The sequence below is a fragment of the Lissotriton vulgaris genome, chromosome 12, assembly GCF_964263255.1.
Source record: "Lissotriton vulgaris chromosome 12, aLisVul1.2, whole genome shotgun sequence".
Classification (NCBI taxonomy): domain Eukaryota; kingdom Metazoa; phylum Chordata; class Amphibia; order Caudata; family Salamandridae; genus Lissotriton; species Lissotriton vulgaris.
Window position 1 is genome coordinate 748,040,748 of NC_141700.1, and position 18,657 is coordinate 748,059,404.

Below are 18,657 nucleotides of genomic sequence, written 5' to 3' on the forward strand. Positions count from 1 at the left end.
CAGTATATATGCGTAAACAAAGGTGATTGCTGATGAGGGACATATTATTACTGTTCCTTTAAGATTATAAGAGTGGCTGGCAGCAGCTGGATTGATAGATATATATGAGGGAGTTACCTTAGAAATGTCAACAGAAAAAGAGGTCAGTCAGCTGACTGTTGGAGTCACTTAAGCCTTGGATGAAGGGTGCAGGTCCAATCTTCCTGCTCAGACAATAGGGCAGGACTTAACCCTCAGGGTAGTACTCTGGCAGCAGGGCAGTCCTTCCCATGAAAATGCTAACTTTCTGAAAGTGATATTTTCTAAATTATGAATTAAGATATGACTTACCTTTAAAGATGTTTTTAAATTACAATTCTTAGGATACCAAACATGATAATTCCACCTGCTCCCAAAATAAGTGTTCAGTTATTAAATGTAAAAACTTAACCCAATGTATGTGTAGGTCTTATGAAAGTAAAAAACACATTTGAAAGTGTTTCTCTACCAGGACATGTAAAACTTAAAAGTACATGTCTAGCTTTTTAAATGCACCGTACCCTGCTCAATTGGCTGTTTAGGGCCTACCCTAGGAGTGGCTTAGATGTATTCAAAAGGAAGGTTTAGGCATGGCCAAAGAGTTATTTTGTCACGCCAAAATGGCAGTTTAAACAGCACACACAGACTGCAATAGCAGAACGTAGAAATTTACAAAAAGGCTACCTAAGAGAGTAGCACAATAAGTGCTGCAAAGTCAATAGTAGGATTTAATTCACATGTCATATGTACCTGTAGTAAATTAAATGTGCCAATTGGATGTATACAAATTTTACTATGCAGAGAGGGACAAGACCAGCAGTAAGTATCAATATAAAAGAGAAATCAAAACTCTCTTGACTTCATTAGGCATTATGCAATCTTTCCGATGAATTAGATTTACTTGTTCCATAATGATATGCAGAAAACTATGAGGTTGATTCCGATTCGGGAAAAAACGCTCCGAATAGCCGTTCGGAGCGTTTTTCCCGTACGAATCGTACCCTGCGAGGTCCCCCGTACGCACGACGAAGTACGATTTGTACCAGGAGCAGGACTCCGTACAAATCGTACAAAGACCGCACAACTCAAATCACCGCACGATTCTCCCTCGGAACCCACTGTACGCGACATCTGTATGGTTCGCGGCTGCTTTTTCCGACCCGGCAAGTACGATTCATGTCAGGTACGCACCGTACGACCCTTTTTCTACAGGAGCTGTAAACAGCCATAAAAACAGAGTACGCCCCGAAACAGGTACGGAACGGCCCCCCCCGGGTACGGTGCGTACCCCTGCGATCATGGGGTGTACGCACCGTACCCCGTGATCTTGGGGTGTACGCACCGTACCCCATGTTCGCTGGGCGTACAGTGCGTACACCCTGCGATCGCGGGGTACGGTGCGTACACCCCAAGATTGCAGGGGTACGCACCGTACCCCTGCGATCATGGGGTGTAGGCACCGTACGGTGTGTAAGTGATTGTGTGCTTTTCTGTACGAATCGCCCTTACCTGACAGGGACCGTACAAATCGCGTCCTCATACCCCAGTCCGGATCCTACTCGTCGGGTCGTGCGCCATGTGTACGAGTCGTACGGTTCACTGTTTCAGCCTTGCAATACGTACGAATCACTGTTTCAGCCTTGCAATTCGGATGGATTGACGGAATACGGATCGTACTACGCGACTCAGACGGACGGATACGAATCGTACGGCGATGGCTCCGGAAGACAATCGTACGGACAATTTTTTTCCAGGATCGGAATCGGCCCCTATGTGTAATAGATGAAGTTTGCCTTTCTATTTTTAAACAATTATCTCTTTAGTTCAAATCACTCATTTTTACACTTTGATATAGTATACACTCATAATAGTAATAAAACCAATATGAAAAAAATATAAGCATACCACACAAAGGCAAATTATTCCCCATATATTATGTGTACAGCAAAAGGTGCCTGATATAGCAACAAGGAACAGAGTTTGGACTTAATCTGTTTCCTATCAAACCTCCTTATGAACACACAATAAATATTTCCTTTAGTAGACATCTTGTTATCATCTCCGCAAATGGTGCAATGTTACCACTATCTTACAGTTGTCACATCCGTAACCCTTTTTAATAGATCCCATTCAGAAAAGTTTCCCATATATTCTTCTTGTTTTTCTTGAAACAGCATCACTCAGATATACAATAAAACAAAAGAAGTATACACATTTAGAACTATTCATCTATAATATAGTTATCATACATCTTTGGCTTGAATATGGATCCACCAAATCTACTAGTATGGTCTTAGCTATCAGCAGGATTATCCAACCCACAGGATACACAAAGACTACCTCCTTGACCATTAATATTAGCAGTAGAAGTGTCTGAGGAAACTGGTGCCTCATCAGCTGCACAATTTCCCCCACATGACACATCTTCTAAATCATTGTTCAATTGAAGGAAGTGTTCTCTTTCACCATCAAAGTCCAACCATACATCACTGTTACCTCCAAACTCACTAGATCATTGGTTGGGTGAACCCTCAATTCCCTCCCTCTTTTCTCTTTCGTTCATCACACTTATATCCTCTCCCCTCTTTCTTTTTATGACAAATATCATGGATTATCGGACCTGGGGAATCCTGAACATTACCTGAAGAGGAAGGTGCAGAGATCCCGGGACCCCATACGAGTCGTGGAAAAAAAGTCATTATGCCCAAATCCCCATTGAAAGACTGACTTCCCAAAGGAGCAAGGTGTACAGTAAAATAAAGCTCTCATTACACAGACCTGGTCTAGCCCTCGAGTTTATTGACCCGCTACACCCACCTAGTTAGTTTGCAATTGCATTTAGGCTGAGTTCTTTTCTGTATACAAACCAGAGTGGGGGTATGTCATTGTGGGGATTTTGTTATTAATAGTGCAATGGTATTTGAGCATTTTCACGTCAGGTGTTAAAGTTTTTCATATATGGATAGGGGCCTCTCTCCCCTAATGTGGATGACACAAGTTGGTAAAGATGGACAAGTACGTGGCCTGCGATATTTGAGACTGTTTCAATGTGTTGGGAGAGACCTAATACTTTTACGACGTTTAAGACATTGATTGACTCAGGGTCAGAAGTATCTTCCACATAAAAACTGACTTCCCGAGGGATCACAAATTATTGAAAAGTCAGAGCAAGAGGTATAATGATCCTCACAAACCTGAAACCAAAGTGATTACTGAGTATGGGGGGATGATACACCAAAGTTTTCCAAAGGCCAGGGAATTGGGAGACCAAATTTTGAAAGTGAGGAACTCATTTCAGTCAGTGAACTCTGAAGAGATAATGGAACAATTGATGGTTGAGAGGTAAAATATAGCCTCTCCACCTCCAAAGTTAGGATTTCTATCCTGTGTGGTTATGTTGTAGGCAGGAGAGATCACAATTGTTATGTCCATGGCAGAGGTTTGTTTTGGAAATAGCAAGTCTGGGGTATTTGAAACAAATGGATTCCGCACTTCCAAAGTATGTTTGGCTAGAAAGCGGGTAATGTTAAGGATGCATTTTTAAGAAAAAAGGATGGAATATTTGTTGAAACAGAGCATGCAACTGGTGGAGGAGGGTGAAATCAGAGTTGTAGGGCCGGTAGTTCTTGGAGACTGAGGTGCTGGGGTATGAGGGGAGAGAGAGCATGTGAAGTGGCATTGGGGACAGGAGAAAGTTCATTTGACAATGTGGCACAATATACGCTGCAAACCACAGGTGACATATAACTTTCACTGCCATTGGTATAAAGCAGGTGCCTCCAACCAGCTGATCATGAGCTACCAGTAGCTTGTTGACACCTTCAGAGTACTGCACAGACTTAAGTTAACTTTTGAAAAAGCACTAGGTCACTGTTTTCTTTGAAAGTTAAATGAAGACTGTGTTTATTTTACATTAATGTCTTCAGGCTACAGATAGCAGGGCCTGATAATGAGCAGTGCTGGTGTCACATTTATGAATCAGGGCACAGAGGTGAAGAGCATAAGCACTGGGTTATATATCTCTTTAATACATTTTCTTAGTTTCAAGAGATAGTAGAGGTAAAAAGATTTTCAGAGCGTGTTGCAGCCTAAAACAAGAGCCTGAATTTCAGGTTGAAAGGACAAGGCACTGTCAATTTAAACTCTCAAGTTTTTACCGACGTCTGATGAGTGCCTGGGGGAGAAATGCCCTGGGGCCAACAAGTCCTCCAAAATCAAGTGGGGTGGAGTCAAAAACACAATCTTGGTTTTGTCAGCATTGCAATTTAATTGGTTGGTAGACAAAAATTTGAACACATTGGTGAGGCAGGCTTTAATAACTTCTCGATCAAATTCTGCCACTTTTTCACAAGTAAAAAGCAACTGAGTGTCATCAGCATTAGGGGTGGGCAGAATTTACAGTGTTGCCCTATGCATAATTCTGCGAAACTGCAAAAAAATCTTCACGAACACGCGGAATTTCACGTGCTCGTGTAATTTCTTGTTCTGCCCGTTGAGGCTGAAATGCCAGAAACCGGTCCCCGGTAGCTTGTCTCCTTCCCAGTATAAGAATTGGCTTGGTAGTTTGGTTTGCCCTGTTCCCATCATGCACTGGGACAGGAACAGACTAATTTGCATATAGCCAGGTTCTGAGCTGGGATGGTGCAGTGAGCTAAAAAACGGTGATGGATCAAGCCCTGATCTCTTGACTGGGTAGGAGTATTCTGCATCATTCAGAAACTCTTTCCATCACCTTTTCCAAAATTGATTTTATCCACACTAAGTGTGGGAGGGTATACTCAGACGTGAGTCCCTAGCTCATTGCACCATCAGGATTCAAGCAAGCCGGGCCGATGACGGCTGAAATGCCAGAAACCGGTCCCCGGTAGCTTGTCTCCTTCCCAGTATAAGAATTGGCTTGGTAGTTTGGTTTGCCCTGTTCCCATCATGCACTGGGACAGGAACAGACTAATTTGCATATAGCCAGGTTCTGAGCTGGGATGGTGCAGTGAGCTAAAAAACGGTGATGGATCAAGCCCTGATCTCTTCACTGGGTAGGAGTATTCTGCATCATTCAGAAACTCTGTCCATCACCTTTTCCAAAATTGATTTTATCCACACTAAGTGTGGGAGGGTATACTCAGACGTGAGTCCCTAGCTCATTGCACCATCAGGATTCAAGCAAGCCGGGCCGATGACGGCTGAAATGCCAGAAACCGGTCCCCGGTAGCTTGTCTCCTTCCCAGTATAAGAATTGGCTTGGTAGTTTGGTTTGCCCTGTTCCCATCATGCACTGGGACAGGAACAGACTAATTTGCATATAGCCAGGTTCTGAGCTGGGATGGTGCAGTGAGCTAAAAAACGGTGATGGATCAAGCCCTGATCTCTTGACTGGGTAGGAGTATTCTACATCATTCAGAAACTCTGTCCATCACCTTTTCCAAAATTGGTGACAGGAGGAGCATCTTGCCAGAATGAATCCTGCCTTGCATTTTTATTCAAGAAGATGCCTCCATTTTGTGTAATACCTCTACTCAACTGGAATACTTTCTACTGGCTGATCAGTAAGTGCTACCTCGTTGTGTAAATGTATAGTGCCTTTCCTACACTGCAGCTGCATAAAGGACCAGAATATTTGTCTCCGCTCCCAAGTTCTATCTAGTGCTCTCTGTCTCCTGGGCCCTGTTTTACCTCACTGCACCCCGTGCTCCCGCCCCACTCCCGGGCTCAATGGCAGGGCGTTCGGCTCACCTGGTGGGGATCTTGACTCACAGGTACCGATCCACGGCAATGGCCAGCAGGGCCAGGATGGAGTTCTGGGTGAGGATGAGGCAGATGCAGGCCACCATCAGGCAGCTGTAGAAGCCCGTCTGGAGGCCGAAGTTGATGATGATGGCCAGAGGGATAACCAGCTCTCCCACGGCGATGTCCGCCACAGCCAGTGACACGATAAAGCAAAAAGTGGTGTCACGACGGGCTTGGTTCACAGTCCCTGCCCAGATGACCAGCACATTGCCCAGCACATACACCATGGCGATGAGTACCTCAATGGCAATGTAGATGGCCTGGGATACGGGGATCCCCTGCGGCATGCTGTCCCGGATGAGAATGAACTCCTGGTGGGACTGCCAGCCTCAGCCATAGAGTGCCTGCAAGCACATGGCACAGGTGCGCAAGGTGTGCCCGGCAGCACCGGCTTCTTTTGGCGTATCTAAGGAATTCGCTCCTAAGAGAATTCCAGGGCAGTGACCAGGTGCGGTGCCCTGGAGCCTCGGGGGCCTCCTGGCAGTGTAAAAATGGAACTGTACCCTGAAGAGCTTTACCCGGGCAGGTCACAGGTTTTCGGGGCACCCTGAGCATGCAGGTCAAACTGGCTTCAGGGCACTTCGAGTGCAGCTGAGCAGGACCTAAGGGAAAGCTGACACTGCATCCCAGAATGATTTAAGGTAACGACACGTGCAGCTGAGGCAAGACATCAGCACGATGACAGTGCAGCTGAGCAGGAGTTCAGGGCATTGAAGAAGTGCTGCTTAATAAGACATCATCACAAGTGCAGGTGAGCAGGATTGGGTCACACTGAGAGGGCAGCTGAGAAAGCCTCATGGGCGAGAGGTGTAGCTGAGCAGAGCCTCTCCAGGGTAGATTAAGTGCTGTTTTGAAAGGCTTCACAGTGCGGTGAGAGAGCAGCTCAGTGGCTTCAGGGCACATGCCAGAATGAGAGTGCAGCTCAGAAGGGCTTCAGGGTAGCTGAAAGTTTCACTTTTGAGAACTTCAGGGCACAGCAACTTCTCGTCAGAATAGCTCCATGGTGCGGTGAGAGTGCGTCTGAGTGAGATTTCTGCACATCACACTTGCAGCTGAGCAGAGGACGGACTTGGTGACACTGGAACTGAGTGGGTCTTCGTGCACCAGAGCCGACGGGAAGGAGTTGAGGCTACAGCGAGATATGCAGCAGCGGGTGACTTTAGGGCACCATAAAATGCCTCCTCGTTATAAAAGGTCACTCAGAGCACGATCTCAGCAGCAGCTTTATTTATATCTGTAAGTGTTTTCTGTTGAGTTTAAATTTTTGCGACAGGAGCACAATGAATCCTGCCCAGCGTCACTATTTATCCAAGAAGATGCCACCGTTTTGTGAAACACCTCTACTGTACTCACCCACAAATTCCGTTCCGTTGCGATTCGCAAAACTTTCAGCAATTACGCGGGCTGTGCGGAACGCTGAATTGCCAACATTTCGTAAATTCCGTAAGCGGAACGGAATTTCCGCCCACCCCTAATCAGCAGATGATATTACTTTTGGCACCAGTGCATCATCTAGGATGACCAGAGGTGTAAGATAGGCATTAAATAAGGAGAGGCCTAGTGCTGAGCCCTCCGGTACTGTAACTGCCAACTCACAGAGTGGGGAAGAAAATGGGGAAATCCACACTTCTTGACTTCTGTCAACACTTCCAGACCAACCCTCCAATACCAATAGTTTGTAGTTGAGCTAACAATCTTTCATGGGGGACCATATTGAAGCTCACGATAACTCCAACAAGAACAGGCGGCCTTGCGCCCCTTATCTAGCATGCTTTTAATGTAATAATCCACTTCTAACAAAGTTGTTTCCCTTCTACAGTTGGCTCTGAAACCCAATTGACTAGAATGAAAAAGATTGTTGCTTTTGAGGTAACCTGAAATATGAGAATTAACATGCTGCATGAAGGGAAATCAGCCTGTAATTGGCTTGTGCTTTGGGATCAGCCATGGGCTTTTTATGTAGAGGTAAAATGTTGGCATGCTTCCATCTGGTAGGCACCATTCTAAAATACAATGATGCATTCAAAACACTATTAACAATGGGGTTAATTGCCTGAGCCACTTTGGCAAGTAAGCTGGGTGTGCAAGTATCATACCGGGATCCTGACTTAAGACATTAGATGACCATGAAGGATTCATGCATAGAAATGGTCGGAAAAGGTTAAAAAGTGAGTGACGCAGTGGTGATCATGTTGGAGTAAGGCACCTCACAGGAAATATCAGCAGCCTGGTAATTCTCAAGAGGCTTGCTTGGATAGTGGTTATTTTATCATGAAAGTACACTGCCAACTGGTCACACCAGTCAGCAGAAGATTGTTGGCATCTGGTAGCAGCATCTGAATTCAGAAATGGTTTAGCAACTTTTAAAATGTCTTTACATTTTTTATCTGATTCTTCAATTTTCCTCTCAAAGAAAGATTTTTTCACTGAATTGACCTGACAGTAATAGTCTTTTAGAGCAGCCCTATAGGTGCATTTGTCAGCCATGTTATAGTTTTTCCGCCGTTTCCTCTCAAGGTGTTTACTATGTTTTTTTTACAAATCCTAGGATTCTCATTAAACCAAGGGACTAACAGGTACATGCATCATTGTAGTCATTTGCGATTTCTTAATTGCGATTTTTAAGGAATCACAATTAAGAAATTGCAAATGCCTATGCATGTAGAAATCGCTGAAAAATTTGCGATTTCTAAACATTCCTTAATTGCGACTCGCAAATTGTGAGTCGCAATTAAGGAATCCCTCTTCATTCATTCCTATGGGCCTGGAGGCCCATAGGAATGAATGGGAAAACATTCTCATTTTGCGAATCGCAATTAGCGATTCGCAGATGGAGAATGCGATTTCAAGGGTGCAGGGGTGTCCAAAGGACACCCTGTTGCACCCCTGAAATTGATATGTGCACCCATGTTACGCACATACATGCCCTAGGGGCATATGTGTGCGTAACATGGGACTTTGAAAAATGCACTTTGATGCTTTTTTCAAGAAAATAACAATTTACCATCACCTTACATGTGATGGTAAATTGCGATTCTTAATTGCAAAATCACAAATCTTTTTACTTTCTTGCATTGCATTTAAGGAATCGCAAATTGCGATTCCTTAAATGCAATCGCAATTTAAGAAATCGCAAATTTAGCTATTTCTTAAATTGCGAGGGGCTTCTTGTTTCATGCATTCCAAATGCAATTTTTGCGATCGCAAACGGACGATTTTTGCGATTTGCACCGTTTGCGATCGCAAAATGCTTTGATGCATGTGCCTGTAACTGTTTAGACTTGAGGGATTGTAGTGGATAGAGTGGAGGTAGGTCATTAATGTTGTTAGAAATCCAATTATCCATGCACTTGGCATCTAATTCAGGATCCCCAGACAAAGAGGGTGGATTTTCTTCCAAGACTTTGCAAAGGTCTAACAGAAGAACTTTACACAAGACTCCATGTATGTATGTATGTATGTATGTAATTGGTTTTGTATAGCGCATAAATCACCTGTAGGTCTCATAGCGCTGCAGAGAGATCAGATAGAGAGGAGGAAGAGAGGTGTGGAACATCTTGGTCAGAATAGCCAAGTTTTCAGGTTTTTCCTAAATGATTTATGATTCGGATCACATCTGATGGATAGAGGAAGTGTGTTCCAAGTGGCGGGCCGATTTTAGAGAAACTTCTGTCTCCATTTCTGACTGTACGGACCTTAGGGATTTTTAAAAGATGTGTATTGGATGATCTAAGAGTTCTTCCTGGACAATAACCTTGGAGCTTTTGCATCAGGTACTGTGGACCTTGTCCATACAAAGATTTGTGGATCAGGCAGCAGACTTTAAATTTAATATGTTTTCTGATTGGCAGTCAGTGTAGTTTTTTCAGGCATGGGGCTGAAGTAGTGCGGGGTGGAAGATCAAGGGTCAGCCTGGCCGCCGCATTCTGAAGAGTCTGAAGCTTGGTTAAGGAGCTTTCATTAACATCCGCCAATTAATGAATTACCATAATCCAAGCGACTGATTATGAGCCCCTGGACAAGGGGTGTGCGTGATGCCTGCGGTATCCATTTGAAGACCTTTCTAAGGCTGCGCATCAGTCCAATGCTTGTATGCACTGTTTTATTTATATGGCAGGCCATGGACAGTTTATGGTCGATGGTTATACCTAGGTTTCTAATGGTGTTTTTTGGTGCCGGCCAAGAACCTAGAGACGTGGGCCACCATTCATCTGTCCAGATTTTGTTTGCCATACCAAATAAGATGATTTCAGTTTTTCCGGCATTTAGCATGAGGTAGTTATTTGTCATCCATTCTTTAACTGACATCATCCACTGTTGAAATCTGTGTTTAGTGTCTATGGGATTAGGGCCAAGAGTGATTAGGATCTGGGTATCGTCGGCATATGATACCGTGTCGAACTCTAGTCATGGTCCTAATTTCTTCGGAGGGAAGCTGATTGCGAATAGATTTTTTTTAACCAAATTAGATGGTGATCAGACCAAACTAATGGTAAAGGTTCAAACGGCACAGTCTTTACATTAGAGAAGATTTGGTTTAAGATATGTCCGGCCTGCAGAGTGAGTTTGAACATCTGTTGGGCAAGATCAAGGGAGGACAGAATATCCATGAAGGAGGATCCCTCTGAGTTTAAAGGTGTGTCCATATGGAGTTTGAAATCATGAAGCACTAAACATTTAGCATATTTAAAGGACCAAGGAGCCAGGATGTTATTTAGTGATCGCGGGATAGGGCTTGCATGACCAGGGGGTGTGTAAATCAAAACCCCTTCCACAGACTGCTGAGAAGACAGAGTCTAACAAAAGCCCAGGCTTTCGGCTCCATCAACTACCCCCAGGGAGATAGGAACACAATCGTACTAAGTATTATAGATTATAGCCACCCCTCTGCCTCTGTCCTTAAGGCGGACCTTCCTAAGGATTTTATATCCCAAAGGAATGGCTATGGCTGAGGTGGGATTTGAAAATTATGTGAGCCACATTTCTGTTAAAAATTGAAAATCAGGTTTTTCATCATCTAGTAGCTCAAAATATGCATTTAATGCTTCTGAAAAGAGCGGACATTCAGAAGAACTGCTAAGATCTCTCCCGAAACTGACCAAATATTTTGGGTATAAGTGGTAGATTTATTTCAAATTGAAATGTTAGGGGTCCAATGGCAGTGTGTACAACACAAGTCAGTGTTATAATATTTATGGAAGGAAAGAGGGGTGTGGAACACAAGTTTGGGGCAAGCTGCGCATGTTTAAATATGCCCTTTGGGCATTAGCCCACTATACCATGTATTAAGGACTAGAGCACATACACAAGTGTTTTGACAGAAGTACCCAAGTGCACAAAGTTAAAAAAAAAAACTAGCAACATTACCCAATAAGGGATGACTATGCAAAATTAAAGGCACTTTTGCACAACAATTAGTGCATAAAGTACCCTAAATGTTCTCCAACATCTCTCTGTCTCTAGCTCCTTCACTACATCAAGAAGGTACAGTTGCGGAGGGACACCACTGAGACATTCTTTGATGAATATGGCAACCCCACAGCACGTTATGACATTGTGAACTGGCAGCGGGATCCTGAGTCCATCATCAGGTTTGCGAAGGTGGGCAGCTTCGACTCCAGTGCCCCTGCAGGGAAGACCCTCATCATCAATGCCAGCAGCATCCAATGGGCAGCAGGCATCACAGAGGTAGGGGGCGCACCTTTCAGATTGCAAGTTATCACATTTGTTTTAAGTACCTATTCAAAACCAGATATGTGAAAGGATGTGCATGTCATACACAAATGGTTATTTTGGATTGGACAAAGGATCTGTCAACTTTAGACCATCAAAATACATAAAATTAAACAAGACTATAACATCTTTAGTATAGAAGTTCAGAAAGTGCTTAATCTGCATGGTAGATATCTGTCTAGTACACTGTCTTGTGTACATTAGAGGCACATTGAAATAATTACACATACTACCCTATCCATCATCCTCCATATGCCATGGAAAATGGTTAGCATACTTCCCATGCATGTGAACATGGAACTCCCTACACTGGGATACAGCATGAACTTATGAGCACAAATCAGAGAGATGACATACACATTAATACACTAGACACCATGGAATTCAGTATGTATCATTTATGTCCTGCTGCTTGTAGTATTCCATTTCATGCTTTATTCCCCATGTATCTCTTTCCTCCTTTCCCATGTTCCATTTAGAATTGTTTTGGTTCTTTCTGCCTGGGGATTCTTAGGGATCCTTGGGAGAGTAATGTTCTACTAGGTTCAGTTACAGCTGTACATCTGTTCGTGGTGGTTGTGTAAGCTGTCTCCTGAGATTAAACTGGATTCAACTACCTACAAGTCTCTTCCTAATTACTACATAATCTGGCGACGAGGATGGGATACTAAGCCTGAAGCTTAAACAGGACCCGTCTATTTTCCTCCTACAATTTTTTTTAAAGAAAAAATCCAGTTCGGAGACAGCGTTCACCGTTTGCAGTGTGGATTCATTTAAGGTACTTTTAAATTCTATATGTGTTAAATCATAACACCAGCGGCAGTATTTTCTATCCTACGTGCCTTGATTGCACCCGCGGCCGTTTTCCTGTGTTGTTGTGCATTTTTCCCTTACACTTGGGAATTCTAGTGTTGTCGCTCGCCCACCACTTGTTGAATTTCACTCTATGTGTGCTCCGTTTCCCTCCGTGTGAAACTCCTGCCCAGCTGGTGTTTTTGTGGCGTTCCTGCTTTCCCTGTGACTTCGCTGAGAGAAGGCATCTTTTAAAAAAAGCACACAAGACTTTTGCCTTACCTTCTGTTCGCGTGCGCTCTATCTGCTGCCAGAAGCTCCTCACTACGCTCTTGGATTCGACGCGTCATTCCTTCGCGCACTCCGCTCCTGCGTGTGCCTACGTCACTTGGCAGCGTCTTCTCACGCACAGCGCTGCGTTCCAGCAACCATCTTGGATCACCATGACAACAGTTTCCGATCCGAGTCCCGCTTCAAGTTCTCTCTAGCGCCACAGTTATTTATGTGATTTAACCTATTTATATTCATAATTGCCACAGTTATTCATGTACTCTAGCCTATTTTGTTCCTTGATTTAAATCCAGGTTGCATCCTATTACAAGGAAATCGTATGGTGCATCTCTAATCACAGAGAAATTGTTCTACTCTCCTCTGCTTCCAGACTTTCTTCAATGCTGTTATGGAACAACTACGTTATTGACAACTGATTCAACCAAACAACTGTGACTATTATTTTTATTTTCTTCTTTTTATTACTTTCTTGGTACTATTTTAAAAATGTCCAATAACATTATTTCACCAGCACATTTCTTACCCTCTGCTGGTGATCCCAAAGTGGAATGGGATCTTTGGTACCCAACCTTTTTAGCCTATGTAGATGTGGTAGAGGAAGATGGCTGTTCTCCCAAAAGGAAACTCGCCTTATTAAAAAATTGTCTAGGTGGTGCTGGTCTCACCTATCATCACCCACCATACGGCAACATTATTTACAATGAGTGGAACAAAAGGCTCAATTTTAAGTCTCAGAGCGAGTCATTCAAACTTTTTGTGCAAATAAAGAGAAGTGCTCCATCACAAGTCATGTGACACCGGTAATTTCTGGTCGAAGTATAATTGAGCAATATCAAGTGTGTATGCACTCGAGTATAAGGGGGAATAACATGAAGAAATTTGTGCCACTGAAATTTATTTGTAATGCTAGACATTTTTTTCTGGGCAAACAATCCCCCCTAATTTGACCTATAGGATCTCCTCCCATTAATCAATGCAGTATACTGCATAATGAGATAATGGGTGTGGGCCTCATAGAAATTAGTTTCTGCCCAGATTGGTAGTATGGCCCTCATTGCAATGGGGAACAATAGTTGACAAGGCTCAATAAAACATTTTGTGAATATTTTTAGTAAATGTACTTTAATGTCCTGCACACACTTAAGACACTTTAAAAATGTAACTTCATTGTATTATAGTAAATGGCACTTAGATTCTTTGCGGAAATTAGGGCCAGAGGCTAGTGTTGTAATTTGGCTCTTTCATCACTTCAAACTTCTGGATTCGGCTGAGCTCCAGTTCATCCTCTAAATCTTCTGGCTTCTTGCCATTTCAGATGATCAATGTAGTGTGACATCGGAGATCCACACATATGCAAGTGCTTCTTTTATGTAAGAGTAATCACAGCTTGTGCTATGTGTATTCCATTGTATACAATTGAACTGATGACATGGATTTTTATCACAGGAGTCATGTTTGAATAGAAAATGTCTTGAAGAAATGGCAAATCTAGAAGTGTACCATGGCTGCATGTGCTGCACCCCGAACGTTCTCTCCTTGATTTTAGAAACTGTATGGAAAATACATTGAGCTGGTGTGCATTTTATACAGTTGTATGATAAAATATGGTTGACATAAATATAAGCAACAAAAATATCAACCTAAACATTTCAACAAAAGGAATATTAACTTTGTATACTTTATATGAGAAGTAAAAATAGTGACAACAAAAGAATTGTCATACAATTGTTATGTATATCAAGTTTGAACTATTATACATTATAGCATTGTTAAATATATATTTTGTACAATAATATTACAGTGTTAACAAAATATGCCCATAATATCAAAAACCTATAAACCAACATAATATTAATGAAAAGCAAAAACTATTCATTAAAATGATTGCAAAAATGTACATAATAAGGAAACACATACAATTAATATTTAAGCATAAATATTAAGAATTCATACTGATAATAATTCATTATAATGACAAACATATTAAAACATCAAAAGTATGTAAAACAAGATTTTAAAAAATAATAATATAAATATTTTACTACAGAAAGTATATAATAAACAATTTACATTAAAATAACTTTTGAAGTTAAATTAAAATATACACATATTAAATATGTGTTAAACAATTCAGTTAAAATGAAAAATCAGAATTGGATGTGAAAGTGTGGACTTTGATTACGTCCAAATTACTTTTCCCATAACAATGCGAGCATCAGTCTGGAACGTGTGGACTTTGGGGGGCAGCGTTACTATTCTCACTCCAAAGCGAGGAACAGTAGAGAAAATGTTGGATCTTGAAGGGATTAGATTTACTATTCCCACTCCAATGTAATCAACACTATGAAACATACTTGACTTTGGAGGGGCTGGTTTTTACTATCCTCAATCCAAGCTGTGAAATAGTGGCAAAAGTGTTGGAGTTTGAAGGCTTTAGGCAAGAGTTGGGCTGTTTGGGGGTATTTTTACTATACTCACTCTGAAGTAAGCAACAGTAGGGGCAGTGTTGGACTTTGGACGACTCAGATTTGCTATTCCCACTACCAACCAAGATCCAGTTGAGAAAGCTTTAGGCTTTAGAGGAGTCAGATTCACAGTTTCTGCTGCAGCCAGAGCAACAGTATGAAAAGCGTTGGACCTTGGGGGGGATGGTCAGGTTTTCTATTCCCATTCCTACATAAGCAACAGTAGAAAATTGTCAGACTTTGGTGGGGTCACAACCACTATTCCTACTTCTCTGTAAGCAACAGTAGAGAACATGTTTAACTTTGGAAATCTCAGATTAACTTTTCCCAATTCAAACATTCTGACAAATAAAATATGTATACACACAAACACATACACACATACATATATATATATATATATATATATATATATATATATATATATCACGGATAGTTAGCAAAGCGTTTACCCGACATATATATATATAATTTTTTATTATAATGACATGATTTCCTGCCTCTAAAAACCTAGGCATTTTGGTACATGTAGTTTCTTTAGCAAATAACAGAATTTTAAACCACCAAACTATCGTACTTTATAGTTTGATTACTTGCATTTTTCAGTGGCCTCTAAAATTACATTGCCATGTGCATACCAACCGGCATTTCATTCCCCCCTCCAGTGGGATTTTGTACATCATGGTATCCATTTCAAATAACATTTCATCTGTTATTAAGCCATTTGACAATATTTTTGCAATTTTGGTAATAATGTGGCACAGATTCTGCTTTTCAATTAACGAATTCTGCAAATATGGCAACGTGCCAAATAGAACTGACAATTATACAGAAATACGGTCAGAGGCATGGATGTATTGCTTTGATATATGTGGCAGAAATGGTTCTACCACAAACAATACTGTAACATGACACATGCACTATATTTGTGGTAATGCAGCAGTTCAACTGTGCCCTACATCAGTGATTAGGGCACCACAACCTGTAACTAAAGTGGGTGGTGAAACAAAGATAGTTTTGATGGACTCCCAGACGTACATAGCTGGCATTTGTGTTACTTTAGCATACCACTTTATGCTATTGACGTTGTTCAAGCAGCATAAGAGTCAACAGACAAAACATGAAGGCCAATTCAAATTTCACTCCTAAGCATCCATTCCTTAGTTCTTGAAGATGCAGACATTGCATCCTGCCATGACATCTATCTTCGTTTCCTGGCCTAGGAGTTAATGTATTTTCATACTTATTGAATGGAGTCAACCCAAGTCTAGCTGAGGAACGACTAAATTAGTTGGAATGTGCTGATATCTTTGTTGTTTTGACAATTCTGGCAACTCATCTCACCATCAGAAGTGCAGATCACTACTATAGTTTCCATTTTTGCCCCAGTGTAACGCCTAGAAGTTATCACCAGTTATCATTTTTCAATTTGCAATATTAATATTTGTTCACCGACCATTAAGTATTCATAATGGATCTAATCCCATAGGTTTTCTCTCTCTCTCTCTCACTCTCTCCCCAGATTCCTATCTCTGTATGCAGTCCCAGTTGCCCCAATGGTTTCAGAAAAGCCATCATACGAGGAAAGCCCACGTGTTGCTTTCAGTGTGTCCAATGCCTCACTGGTGAAATTTCTAACCTAACAGGTAAGAGAGCCAGCACAGCAGTGCATTTCATCTGTGCTCTTCCTGTTATTAGGAGAAAGCTCTTTTGTAATTCTTGTATTTTTGTCTTTCAGATTCTAATGAATGCTTTGCCTGTCCCTGGGATCAGTGGCCCAACGATAAACTGAACATATGTATCCCAAAGATAACAGATTTTCTGGCTTATGAGGAACCTTTTGGTGCTGTCCTAGCAACATCCAGCATTTCATTATCAGTGATACCCATTGTCATTCTAGCGCTCTTCATTCATTATAGGAATACCCCCATCATCAAAGCAAGCAATTCTAAACTCAGTTATGTTCTGCTTCTGTCACTCACTTTGTGCTTTCTTTGTTCTTTGGCATTTATTGGTTATCCAATATCAGAAAAATGTCTCCTTCGTCAGGCTGCCTTTGGCATCACATTTGCTCTTTGTGTCTCTTGCATCTTGGCCAGAACCATCATGGTGGTCGTCGCTTTCAATGCCACCAAACCCAACAGTGACCTCAGGAGATGGGTTGGGCCTCAACTGTCTTATACGGTCATCAGTGTTGGTACACTAATCCAGATTGTGCTCTGTGTCTTCTGGTTGGCTGTGGTTCCCCCATTTTCAGAATATGACATTAAAATTCATCCTGGAATTATCCTATTGCAATGTAACGAGGGATCTACCATTGCATTTTGGTGCATGCTGGGATATCTGGGGTTTCTGGCATCGTTCAGCTTCATAGTCGCCTTCCTGGCCAGAAAACTGCCCGACAGCTTCAACGAAGCTCAGTTCATCACCTTCAGCATGCTCGCCTTCCTCAGTGTCTGGCTGTCATTTATTCCTGCCTACCTTAGTACCAAGGGCAAATACATGGTTGCCATGGAGATTTTTGCCATCTTGTCTTCTAGTACTTCCTTAGTTTCCTGTATATTTTTTCCCAAATGTTATATCATCTTGTTTAGATCTGAGAGGAACACAAAAAGTCGCCTGATGGGGTAAGGGGCAGGACGAACTATAAAGCTAAGGGGATATAAGAGGAAAGTGTTTACATTGCTTATTAATTTCGTTTTTAAAGGAATCATTTTAAAATACTTATGGGCCAAAAATGAAGCTTTGAATTTATGTGAGGTGGCATGGGCAAGACAAGCATCAGGAAAGTTGAGAGCTTTCACCTTGGTTCACTTTCTTCTTTGGTTATTTGGCATAGGGTCTTGGTTTCAAAATTGTGTTTTTCTACCAACCCAGAACATTAAAGCAAAACTGAGAGCCCGAAATTCAGTTGGGTCCTTTTAATGAGGTGAAATAAAATACCTGTTTGTTTCTGTGTCCCCGTGTTTGTTACATAAATTTACCTTTTTTGTTGTCTTTTCGATTTGTTTTTCTGCTTTGTATTCAAATGCCACAACGAGGCGGCTTGGCCCATAGTTCAAGGTATATAAATGTTATCACTTGTTCACTCATCCTGTCGAGTTCCTACAGCTCGTATACATGGGTAAACCTTCATAGTAACTGCTTGCCAGGGGTTTCAACTGTGGTACTTGACAGAAAAGAGGTCTAGCTGTGAATTATTTCCTGCAAATCAGTGCTAAACTGATTTTCAAGATAATTAGCTACTTTAAACAGATAAAAACAATTAAACACAACATTTCGTTTTTCTTTCAGTGGTGAAAAAAACTTTTTCACAATGATACTAGTGCTCTTTGGCCATTAATCAGCACCTCTCACACACTTTCCCAATGTAGACCGGTCCATGATGCAAGCATCTATCAATTAATCCACCTGAGTATGTGGCAATAAACATTGTTAACGCTTTCAGCAAGGTGCTTCGTATTTAAAATTTGAGTCTTAATAACACACTTTGTTGAATTAAACACATTTTAAATATTTGCACATTATACCACGCAAATGGCCACATTTTTCATTGAAATATCTGCAGTCTCAG

At 41.7% G+C, this 18,657-nt stretch overlaps 1 protein-coding gene across 1 annotated transcript in view; it reads left to right on the forward strand.

Moving 5' to 3' along the window:
• The window catches only part of LOC147678562 (vomeronasal type-2 receptor 26-like), a 51,289-nt gene extending 33,575 nt beyond the window's left edge, over nucleotides 1-17,714 (forward strand). The window contains exons 2-4 of the mRNA XM_086946600.1: nucleotides 11,266-11,490; nucleotides 16,606-16,729; nucleotides 16,822-17,714. Coding sequence (XP_086802726.1) covers nucleotides 11,266-11,490; nucleotides 16,606-16,729; nucleotides 16,822-17,714 — 1,242 coding nt within the window. The remainder of the gene's footprint in view (nucleotides 1-11,265; nucleotides 11,491-16,605; nucleotides 16,730-16,821) is intronic.
• The last annotated feature ends 943 nt before the right edge of the window (nucleotides 17,715-18,657 follow it).